This window comes from Chiloscyllium plagiosum, chromosome 41 (assembly GCF_004010195.1).
Source record: "Chiloscyllium plagiosum isolate BGI_BamShark_2017 chromosome 41, ASM401019v2, whole genome shotgun sequence".
Taxonomy (NCBI): domain Eukaryota; kingdom Metazoa; phylum Chordata; class Chondrichthyes; order Orectolobiformes; family Hemiscylliidae; genus Chiloscyllium; species Chiloscyllium plagiosum.
The window spans coordinates 14,419,618-14,431,752 of NC_057750.1; the positions used below are offsets into that span (position 1 = coordinate 14,419,618).

At 38.4% G+C, this 12,135-nt stretch overlaps 1 protein-coding gene across 1 annotated transcript in view; it reads left to right on the forward strand.

Moving 5' to 3' along the window:
• The window catches only part of LOC122542710 (ryanodine receptor 1-like), a 393,921-nt gene that overhangs the window by 265,455 nt on the left and 116,331 nt on the right, over nt 1-12,135 (forward strand). The window contains exons 68-71 of the mRNA XM_043680690.1: nt 3,713-3,953; nt 6,169-6,256; nt 8,845-8,937; nt 10,699-10,716. Of these exons, the coding sequence (XP_043536625.1) occupies nt 3,713-3,953; nt 6,169-6,256; nt 8,845-8,937; nt 10,699-10,716 (440 nt within the window). The remainder of the gene's footprint in view (nt 1-3,712; nt 3,954-6,168; nt 6,257-8,844; nt 8,938-10,698; nt 10,717-12,135) is intronic.

Here is a 12,135-nt window from a genome sequence, read left to right on the forward strand (position 1 = left end):
GAATTGGACATCACTGGCTAAGCCAACACTTTTTAACCCATCCTTAATTGACCAGAGGGCTGTTAAGAGTCCACCACATCACTGTGGGTCTGGAGTCATGTAGGCCAGACCAGGTAAGGATAGCTATTTCCTTCCCTACAGGACATTAGCGAATCAAGTGGGGTTTTCCTGACCATCAGCAATGGATTCATGGTCATCATTAGACTCTTAATTCCACATTTTTTTATAGACTCAATTCAAATTCAACCATTTGCTGTGATGGGATTGAAACTTGGATTCCCAGAACATTACTTGGGTCTCTGAATTAACAGTCCAGTTCTAATACCACTAGTTTCTAATGATTTTCCATAAATTGAAGTCAAAACTGACCGGGTTTGTCCTACTCAGGAAGATTCAACCTGGTCAATTACTACTCCATCTACTCTTGATCAGCAAAGTGATGAAAAGTGTCATCAAAGGTATTTTCAAGCATAACTTATACTACATTAACTTGTTCAGTGATGCTCAGTTTCAGTTTCTCCAGGGCCACTCAGGTCCAGACCTCATTAAGGAATTGATACAAATTGAACAAAGATCTAGACTCGAGGTGTCAAGGCAGCATTTGACCAGGTGTGGCAGCAAAGGGCCTTAACGAAATTGAAGTCATTTGAAATCAGAAAAACCTTCATGGTTGCACCCATGTCTAGCACAAAGGAAGAAGACTAGAGTGGCTGGAGGCCAATCATCTCATCTCCAGGATATCACTGTAGGAATTCCTCTGGGTATTTTCCCATTGATCTTCAGTACTTTTTCATAGCTTTGCTCCATCATAAGGTCAGAAGTCAGGAAGTTCTCAAATTGTACAGTTGTCAGTACTGTTTACAAATTTTCAGATGCTAAAGCAATCTATGTCCATCTGGAGCAAGATTCAGATTGGACTACCCAGTGTCAAGTACACAAGTGCCAGGCAATGGCCATCTCCAGTAAGTGAGAATCTAACCATTGCCCACTCAATAGCAATGCTATCTCTGAATCATCCATCAACACCATGACAGATACGATTATCTAGAAACATAACAGGAACAACTATATCAATTCTGTGGCTGCAAGAGCAGGTCGGAAACTGAGAATATTGCATGAACACTTCCAGGCTTCCAAAACCTATCGACCGTATACAAGTCAGGAATATGATGGGAAACGTTCCATCTACCTGGATGACTGCAACCTAAGACCATTCAAAGCTTGACACTACGCTGGGCAATGCACTCAGGCACCATTTAAAACATTCACTCCCTCCACCACTAATGTGCAGTAACAACAGTGTGTAATCATTTACAAGATGTATCGCTGCACCTTGCCAAGTCTCCTTCATTTCAAAATTGCAGCCTCTATTAGCTGGAAGGTCAAGGGGCAGCAGAGGCAGGAGAACATCATCACCTACAGTTCCAAGGCAGGCACCATCCTGCCTTGGAACTAATTTCATTGTTCCTTCACTGTCCCTGGGTCAAAATCTTTGAATTCATTTCCTGACAACATTGTGGGTGTACATACGCCACATGGACTGCAGTAATTCACTACCACCACCTCAAAGGAAATTAAGGATGGGCAATAAATACTGGCTTAGCTAATGATGCCAGCATCTATTTAAAAAAAAGGATTGTTCATTCCATGAAATAAGTAGATTACTTTGTATATAGGTATAGATATGTGAGGAATAAAAGGTTGAAGAGGGTAGGAATAGGGCCAGTCAAAAACAGAAGTGGGAAGTTATATGTGGACACTAGAGATCGGAGAAGTGCTAAACGAATATTTCTCATCTGTTTTCACTCAGGAAAAGGAGAATATTGTAGAGAAGAAGACTACAATAGGGGCTATTAGACTAGAAAGGTTTGAGGTTAGTAAGGAGGAGGTGTTATCAATTCTAGAAGTTGTAAAAGTAGATAAGTCCCCTGGGCTGGATGAGATTTATCCAAGAATTGTCTGGGAAGCGAGGGAGGAGATGGCGGAGCCTTTGGCCTTGATCTTTGAGTCGTCATTGTCTACAGGTTTAGTGCCAGAGGACTGGAGGATGACAAATATTGTGTCCTTGTTCAAGAAGGGCAGCAGAGATGACCTACGTAACTATAGACCAGTGAGCCTTACGCCTGTTATAGGAAATGTTTTGGAAAGGGTTTTACGATATAGGAATTATAATCATCTAGCAAGCAACAATTTGATTGGAGATGTTCAACATGGTTTCATCAAGCGCTGGTCGTGTCTCACAAACCTGATTGAGTTTTTTTGAGAAGGTGACCAAGCATGTGGATAAGGGTAGGGCAGTTGATGTGGTGTACATAAACTTCAGTAAAGCCTTTGATAATGTTCCACATGATAGGCTTTTGGAGAAAATGTGGAGGCATGGGATTGAGGGTGATTTAGCAGTTTGGATTAGAAACTGGCTTTCTGAGAGAAGGCAGCAAGTGATGGTTGATGGAAAATATTCAGCCTGGAGTCCAGTAACTAGTGGTATGCCAATGGATCTTATTTGGGACTACTGCTGTTTGTCATTTTTACAAATGACTTGGACGCAGGCATAGGTGGATGGGTCAGTAAGTTTGCAGATGCCACTAAAGTCGATGGAGTGATGGATAGTGTGGAAGAATGTTGCAGATTGCAGGGGGACTTGGATAAACTGCAGAATTAGGCTGAGAGGTGGCAAATTCAGATAAATGTGAGGTGATTCACTTTAGGAAGAATAACAGGAAGGCAGAATACTGGGTCAATGAAAAGATTCTTGGTAGTGTGGATGTGCAGAGATATCTTGGAGTCCATGTACATAGATCCCTGAAAGTTGCCACCCAGGTTGATAGTGCTGTTAAGAAGGCATACAGTGTTAGGTTTTATTGGTAGAAGGATTGAGTTCCGGAGCTGTGATGTCATGCTGCAACTGTACAAAACAGTGGTGCGGCCACTCTTGGAATATTGTATACAGTTCTGGTCACCCCATTACAGGAAGGATGTGGAAGCATTGGAAAAGGTGCAGAGGAGATTTACCGGGTTATTGCCTGGTCTGGAGCGAAGGTCTTATGAGGAAAGGCTGAGGGACTTGGGTCTGTTCTCTTTGGAGAGAAGAAGGCTAGGAAGGGATTTAGTAGAGACATACAAGATGATCAGAGGATTAGATAGGGGAGACAGCGAGAGTCTTTTTCCTAGGATGATGACATCAGCTTATACGAGGGTGCATAGTTACAAATTGAGGGGTGATAGATTTAAGACAGCTGTCAGAGGCAGGATCTTTATACAGAGAGTGGTAAGGGCATGAAATGCCCTGCCTGCCAATGTAGTTAACTCAGCCACATTACAGGCACTTAAACAGTCCTTGAATAAGCATATGGATAATGGTGGGATAGTGTGGAGAGATGGGATTAGATTAGTTCACAGGTTGGCACAACATCGAGGGACGAAGGGCCTGTTCTGCGCTGTTATGTTCTATATGTACTTTTCATTATAAATAATTTCCCCTGTTTTGCACCAAACTTAATGTTTTCAAAATCCACAAGGTCACTATGTCAAGGAAGCCTGAAATTGTATTAATGTAGATTTTTGTTGCATCTTTATCTGACTATAATATGTATGTATGTATATATTAAATGGTATGGGAAAAAAAGCCAAAAGAAAGAATGTTAAAGTTTACACCATTTTTACGTACGATACAATTCATCTCTTTCTGCATATTTTGTTTCACTCCATCCAGTTTTTGCTCAACCAATTATCAGCAAGGCCAAACCAGAATTGCTGAAATCCCATTTTATCCCAACCATGGAAAAGTTAAAGAAGAGATCAGCGAAGGTGGTAGCTGAAGAGGATCAACTACGCATGGAGGGCAAGGGTGACATTGTGGAGAGCGAATTACTAATTCGAGATGAATTTTCTGTCCTCTGTCGGGATTTATATGCATTGTACCCTCTCCTGATTCGCTATGTGGACAATAATAGGTGAATTTGTTGTTTACCACTCACTAACTTGCTCATGCAACTAACTTTGTTTGTTTGAAACAATCCAATTTTAACGTATCCATTTACCTTAAATTTTACTTTGGATGTTCATATCTGTTCACTGGGTTTCCTAGACTTCATGAAACCCAGGAACTGAAGGAAGGCAAGTCTGACCAATCAGGGAATTTTCTTGACAGTATCATTTATAAGCTAGCAGTAGCACTAGTGCACCTCTCCAGCCCAGTACCCTTAACTGCATCTTTTTCAACAATCAGACACCCTCAATTATCCATTATCTTTCCCCAACTATCCTTTCTCTTCCATTTACTGCCTAACATCTTTTTCCAGTTGTACCAGCTTCCCCCACTCCATCACCAGTATGTAATCACAGCTATCTAATGTTTTTCACTGCCTCACATTTTTTAAAGTACCCCTTCTCCATTCATCCATTTATATCTTCGCTTCTCTCCCGCTTCCCCTGTCAATGAATTCACCCACAATTTACCTTTTGATGTTTCCAGCTATGGCCTGTTGCAGAATGATGAGGAGGTGCAGATGTTTGACTGGGGTGGATAAAATTAAAAACCTCACAATGCCAGGTTATAGTCCAACAGGTTTATATAGAAGTACTATTCGGAGCACTGATCCTTCGTCAGGTAGCTACCTAATAAATGAGCAGCATTCCGAAAGCTAGTGCTTCCAAATAAACCTGTTGGACTATAACCTGATATTGTGTAATTTTTAACTCTTGCAGAAATCCTTCGCACATGACAGCTAGTCGGCCTCCGATCAGGTTGGCTGGCGAACTGACAGTTGGAAAACATCGTCAAAACACTTAACAGAGGTCCTACCTTTGTATTTGACAAGCACTCTTGGAAATCTGTACTTCACACAGCATTCAAAAATAATAGACTTGTAAAGACTACAGCTCCACTATCACATCTTCAAAACCATAATGTTTGAAGAACGTGTGTTATGATATGTGTAAACTCCCCTACTTAATTTAAGCCAACAACACAGAAAAGATTTATCCCTTATAATAATCTGTGAAAATTCGAGAGGCCGAGAACTATCCCAAAGGCCACTATTTAAAGTAAAAATTAACAACTTTATTTCTTAAAGTATAACAGAATAATTAACTAACAACTATTTACAACTCCTTTCTCTCACCTCTCTTTTACCTTCCCCTTCTACAGTACTAGTCCGATAAAACCCCCGATTATGATTTACCAAAAATTCAAATTTCAAAACCAGCCAGCTGTAGAGTCTTCTCTTTATATCTTCCTCTGTCTTCTTCTTCTTGGGGATTTCTGTTTCACAGGTCACTCATCAATAAAGGTACCTTTAAAGGAGCTATTTGCCAGGCAATCTGTACATGCTGGCAGCTTGACAGTTCTCCTCCCACTGTTCAATGTTTCCCAGTCTTATACCCCAAAGCATTGGATTGTCTCATTTTTTAAAAAAATATTGTCAATATACTAAATTCAAACTTGATTGGAGGTTAGTATTTTGGGGTATAATTTAAACTGATTGGCCGAATTTGAATTTGTGTTGTCATCTGCAGCATTAGCTGCTTGACCAAAAGGTTACATTATATCTTGTTCAGAACACTTGGTGATGTATCAGGTAGTCCTGCTAGCTTTTAACTCTCTTAAAGGTACAGTACACCCACAGCTTTATAACATATGACCACAATGACTCATCCTATGGCAAACCACTGTGGGTGTGCATCTGTTTGGAGCCCTACCAAGCATTATAAAGAGGACATTGAATTTTGCTTAATGTTTTGACTAGATCTAGAGCTGCAATATTATTGTACAAAAAAAAAACAAATTTTATTGAGGGTGTTTAAATCACTGAATGTCAGAGCATTGAGAATCAAAGATAAAGCAGAAAATTATTTTTGTAATGAAATTTGCTGCAAAGAAGTTGTTTGGTAGTCATTGATCAACAGATTAAAAGTAATTAATTAATATTTATCGAGTAATAACTTGCACTTTATTATTTAGAAATTAGTTCATTTTACAGCAAAGGTAGCATTTGTGTTGATTTTTAAACAGTGTATTAATGTTAATTAATATGCATTTTGCTGAGAGTTTTCATCACACCTAGTTTATTTCATTTTTTGGTAGTTATAGCAAAGTACATCTTTCCTTTTCAGAAAAATATCTGACCTTCTTTATATTGTGACTTTTGGTTTTGTTTATATTTACAGGGCACAGTGGTTAACGGAACCAAACCCTGATGCTGAAGAGCTCTTCAGAATGGTGGGAGACATCTTCATATTGTGGTCAAAGTCACATGTAGGTTATTCAGTTTTCATCAAATCAAAATTATGAGGCTCTACCCAATGCTAAATTTCTTCATTAACTTATCTCTCTTATGTGTCTTTTACTTATAACTTAATTATGGTATAAAAATAGCATTTAGTATATACAGTGAAGAAATGTCTGTCAGCTTTGAAAAAGTAATATTTTCAAAATTACTCCAGAGCCCTCAGTATGAAGTACTTAAAGCCCACTGGCAAACTCTTTCAGTAATCTTCAGCTTCTGTTCTTCAAACTGTTATTCCAACACAGTACATCTATATAATGATTTGTATGCATATCCCAGAACATGATTTTCCCAAGTTTCATTTGTCCAGGCAATGAATAATGTTGAAAGGGTTGCTGTTGACAGCTCCTTTTAAATAAACAACATCCAGTGTAACCTGAAGTAAAAGGAATATCAGAAAAGATTCTGAAGTTAAGTTGAGAAATACAAGTAGAAATTGGGGTACTATATTTTCCAATAATGCAGCTTCTAAAACAACTAATTGCATTTTCCATAAGGCTGTATTTGCTGCGCACACAACCACAGGGAGTGCATTCAGAGACGCATTGCCTGTGAAATCATTGTTCGTGATGCCACAGTTTACTGGTTGTTTCAGTAACTAGGGATGGCCCAAACTACTACACTGATTCAGTTTCCCTGATTGTTCAGTGAATGAGTACTTCTCATAGAGTGATATTAGCAATAAAATTTGCGTCTAGTGATTTTAAAAAAATGCATGTGCCTGGTCCCCACTCCACGTTGCACTGCCATGACTGGTATGCTGATCTGGAGTGGGGGGTAGAGTACCTATGGGCAAAGTGAGTGATAATTCCCAATTCCTGGACAATATGGGCACCTTGAGTTCCAGGCCCACATCAATGCCATAAACAGCGCAGAGCTCCTGTCCCAGTGTGTGGCAAGAGATATACCTATTTCCAAAATAGATCTGTTAAGCCAGTGTAGGAGAAAAGTGCTGCAGATGCTCGAATCTGTCCTGAAAATAAAACATGCTGGAGATCACAGCGGGTTAGGCAGCATCCATAGAAAGGGAGCAAGCTACCGTTTCGAGTCTACATAACTCTTCATCAGAGCTGAGTGTGAAGGGGGCAGTATATATACAAATAGTTGGCGGGGGGTGGTGGGTAAGTGTTGGAATGCTGTTAAGCCAATGGCCTACTCCTGTTCATGATTCCTATGTTATCATGATTGTATTGAAAACTTAACTATATATCATAAGCATTTTCTGTCAGTTTGGCAGTAGAATTTTATCTATGAATATCCTATCTGAAGCGGTATGACTGCCATTTAGTAGCTTATTTCTATTTAGATTATTTTCCAATACTTCTGATTATTGATGTCATAGATTCTTGATAATCGTGGTCAGATAATTGAGTCTCTAACTGACAAGCTTGGATGTTTTCCATCTTGAATGTGGGAGCCACATTTATCCATCCCTAATCGTTAAGCTTTAGACATGGCCACCAATATTTTACAGATGTTTTCCCATATCAAAGTGTTCTGCTTATTGTGTAGTTTCAACTGTTTTGAGAGATTCTTGGAACTTATAAATAACTGGGGAAACACCAGGATTTAACACTGCACAAACAAGCAAAAAATATGGCTCCTTTATTAAACAATGCTGTTGTTCATACAGCTTCATTCTCTGCCTTTATTATGTATATAAACTTTGAGTGAACACTATATATAAATTACTATTTCAAAATAGTACAGCATTACAGTCTCAATCCATCTGTCCTAGCACTTACAGATGATCACTCACTACAGCTACACAAAGGTTCTGCTTTACTAACATAAAAGTCCTGAAGGACCCAATTTGTGGGGTTTGCAATTAGAATATTGTGAGTTGCAAAGCCTCAAAAAGAAATTAATATTTCCTGTTCATCCTCATTTTCAATTCCTTATGGATTTTTAATAGTTTTTAGGGTAGTTACTGTATTTCAGAGCAAAATGCAAACTAGCAAAGAGCAAACTAAAAATAAAAACAAATAGTTCTGAGGAAGGGCCACTGGACCTGAAATGTTAACTCTGATTTCTCTTCACAGATGCTACCAGACCTGCTGAGTTTTTCCAGCAATTTCTGCTTTTGTGTCTGACTTACAGCACCGACAGTTCTTTTGGTTTTTAAAGAGCAAACTAAGTCTCATTCAGCCCCATAAACATAATTGACTTCTGGTTTAAAAAAATATGGAAGACTAAGGTAGCATGTTGATCTGATGAGATAATTAGAGAGTACAGTCACAACACTTTTTTTCCCTTGAATATGCAAGGTTGGGTCCAGCTTTTAGATTGAAGCAGTTACAGTTGTGCTGGCAAGATGGACACATAATTAGATAGACTTTGGTATAGATATATCAACAAAATGGAAGTGCAGTTTTACAACTGAACATTTAAGTTTCCTAACAAATTGGTATTACTATTGATTTGCTGTAATTGCAGAATCTTTGTATGAAACATATACAAATTATCAGAGCTTGTATAACTGAAACTAGTCCCTAGACATTGTGAGCCAGTTGTATAAACTGCCTCTGCTCCTTAATGATTTCTTGTTTTCTCTCAGAATTTCAAACGAGAAGAGCAGAACTTTGTGGTGCAAAATGAAATCAACAATATGTCGTTTCTCACTGCAGACAGCAAAAGCAAGATGTCCAAGGTAAGGCATCACCTTAAGCTGTAGGATTTTGTCTAAACAAGTGACGCAGTGATTTGTAGAAATGTTTTGGAGATACAATTTGATGTGGTATATTTAACCACAATGTTGAAGTGCAGTACAGAAAGTGATATGTTTAATGCAAGTGATAGGTGTAGCTGAGTGAGAGGATGTTCATTTGATACATCTTTAAATAAAATCCAATCACTTTTGACGACATGAAATGTCAGTCACCTTGAGGCCAATGATTATACTGTACCTTTTTTCTTGCGAGTATTAGAATAATACGATATATTTACTTTTTTGAGGCCGCATTCACTCTTTTGTAGATCTTTATTCAGATCAATATCATAAAACACATCCTCGTGTAAAATCTTCAATTTTGTTTTCTAGGCGTTAAGCTTTTTGCAGTAAAATTAACTTTTCAAATGGTGGCAGTTGATAGAAATTCCAAACTGAGAAGTTGAAGTGCACACTCATAAACTAATAAAAGATTCAAAACACAATCATAATTGTTTTATAATCCTCCTTCCTAGTCTCTCATTGCTCGTTGCTCCATCTTTTTATTATTTTTAGCCTTGTTTTTTTTTAACATAAGCTATTCTAAACATTTAACCAGCTACCAAATCCTCCTGACTACCACTTCCCATTTTAGAGAAGAAACCAAGTTTCCTTTTCCACAATTGGCCAACAGTCAGTTTTGAGGACTGTTAATTTCAACAAGTTAAAAGTAATTTGACAAATTATTTTGCTCATAATTGTGTTATCTCGTGGAACTCATTTTTATGTATCAAAACAGAAAGAAACTCTGAAGATCCAGGTAAGGTAAGTATATTTGTAGTGCTGGAGTAATAACAATTATAATCACAATCTAAATCTTTCTGAACCTCGAACATGGGACATTAGGAAGTCTGATGTGAGCTGAAGGATGTGAACAATATGAGGTCAAATAATCACAGCTGGAGATTGTTCTACTTGACATGTCCACACTGGCTCTCTGCAAGAGCAACTCAGCTAATCCAATGCCCTCATCCTTTTCACTTTTCCAACAAGCTTTTTCTTTTCAGATAATCCTAGTCCAGCAACAATACCACTGCACCACTTCCCTCCACCCCTAATCATGCAATTATCAGTGCAGGTTGAGAAATATGCCAACAGGTTTAGTAAAGGTTACCTTTTCCTCCTTCTAAGCTTTTGTTCCTGCTGTGGTTAATAGCATCTGCCCTAAACTGTGCTGCTGTTTGAATATGACGTGAAATTCATCATTAATACACTCACTATTGCTGTGCAAATAATCCATGAGTGTCAGGTTCAGAATCTGTATGCTTACTGGGATGACTATATTAATGGGTCACTTACAAATCAACTACTGAACTTTTTTACCCTTGGACAGTGCACTGTAATTTACTGCTGTAGAATTAAATAGCTGACAATTCGGCAAGTTTAATATAAGAGATTAACTTGTGTTGAATTTGAAATTTAGGATATTAATTTAGTTTACATGTTAGGTATGTATGGAATTCAGTTCCTAAACTGATATATTTTACAAGGCCTCAAAGCCAAAACCGTTTCTGTAAATTTCCGGCTAAAGCTGCTAGTTAGATTTGTGTTATGTATTTCATGCATTCTGTACAGGTTTGATATATTGCCATATTTTACAACACCTATGCTGTGGTTTGTAAATAAGTAAATTCACTAATAATTTGCTAATTTCATATCTTTTTTCTGGCATATTGATATCTGCGGTCGTGTCTGCCTGAATAGGCTGGAGAGGATGGACAGGTCAGAGGGCATGATGATATAAATGTGCATCCGCTGTGCAGCTAGCTTCGCACTGCTGATGGCATTCCCCTGGATCTCCTGCTAAGGCCCTCTGATTAGCCATGCTGTTTTAGTTTCTATCACCAGGCTCTTGGAATTGGGAAGAGTTTTATTGATTTAAATAATAAACCATTATATTTCTAAACATTTAGACAGATCAATGTCTGCTGGCATTGGGAAACCAAAAATTGTTATTCAGAAGCCACTGTCTAATTGAGCAATTTCAGACTGGTGACAGAATAGACTAAGTGTGACTGGCTATATAATGTTAGGCTTAGCTATTAAATTAAGATAGCCATCAGCCACTGGCAAGCAAGTTTAAAAACAGCACTACAAAGAATATCAATATTTTTACGTGATTAGAGGAGTTATTAAACCTGTAACGGTCTGCGAAAGCCACTGCAAGTGTTGATAAATGCTTTGGTTGTCAGCTCTAGCATGTTGCTTTCAGTTGTTAGCAAAATTAGTTTTTGTTTTCAAAATGTGTTCACCTTATAAATGTCTGAGTTAGGAATTAATAACAAAAATAATTATTTATAAATGTACAAGTAACAAAATAGAAAGTGTCTCATTTAGTAATTAAGGATTGAGGAACTGAAGGGGTGCATCCAAAAACCCAAAGTTTCATTTTTAGTTGAAAATAAAAAATACTGGAAATACTCAAAAGTGAGGCCACATCTGTGAAAAAGCAAAGAGTTAATGTTTCAGCTTAATTATCTTTCAATAGAGCATTTGAATTTACAGATATTTAAACAACATAAACTGTTTGGTGGCACGGTGGCTCAGTAGTTAGTGCTGCTGTCTCTCAGCACCAGGGACCCGGGTTCAATTCCAGCCTCAGGCGACTGTCTGCGTGGAGTTTACACATTCTCCCCAAAGCTGTGTGGGTTTCCTCCAGGTGCTCCGGTTTCCTCCCACAATCCAAAGATGTGCAGGTTAGGTGAATTGGCCATGCTAAATTGCCCATAGTGTTCAGGGATGTGTAGGTTGGGTGCATTAGTTGGGGTAAACATAGGGTGGGGGAATGGGTCTGGGTGGGTTACTCTTCAGAGAGCTGGTGTGGACTTGTTGGGCCGAAAGGCCTGTTTTCACACTGTGGGAATTCCAATTCTAATTTATTTCAGTATATTTGCAGTGTTTGTTGATATCTTTACCAGCAGAACTTGAAATTTCTTTGGACTAAGTAACGTATAGAGATTGCTGATTTTTTTTCATGGGATGTGGGCTTCACTGGCTAGGCCAGCAATAATTGCCCATCCCTAATTGCCCAGGAAGTCACTTGTAGGCCAGACCAGGTGAGAACGCCACTTTCCTTCCGTAACGGATGTTGGTAAACTAGATTTTTTTTCCAATGATTGGCATTGGTTTCATGTTCTTCAT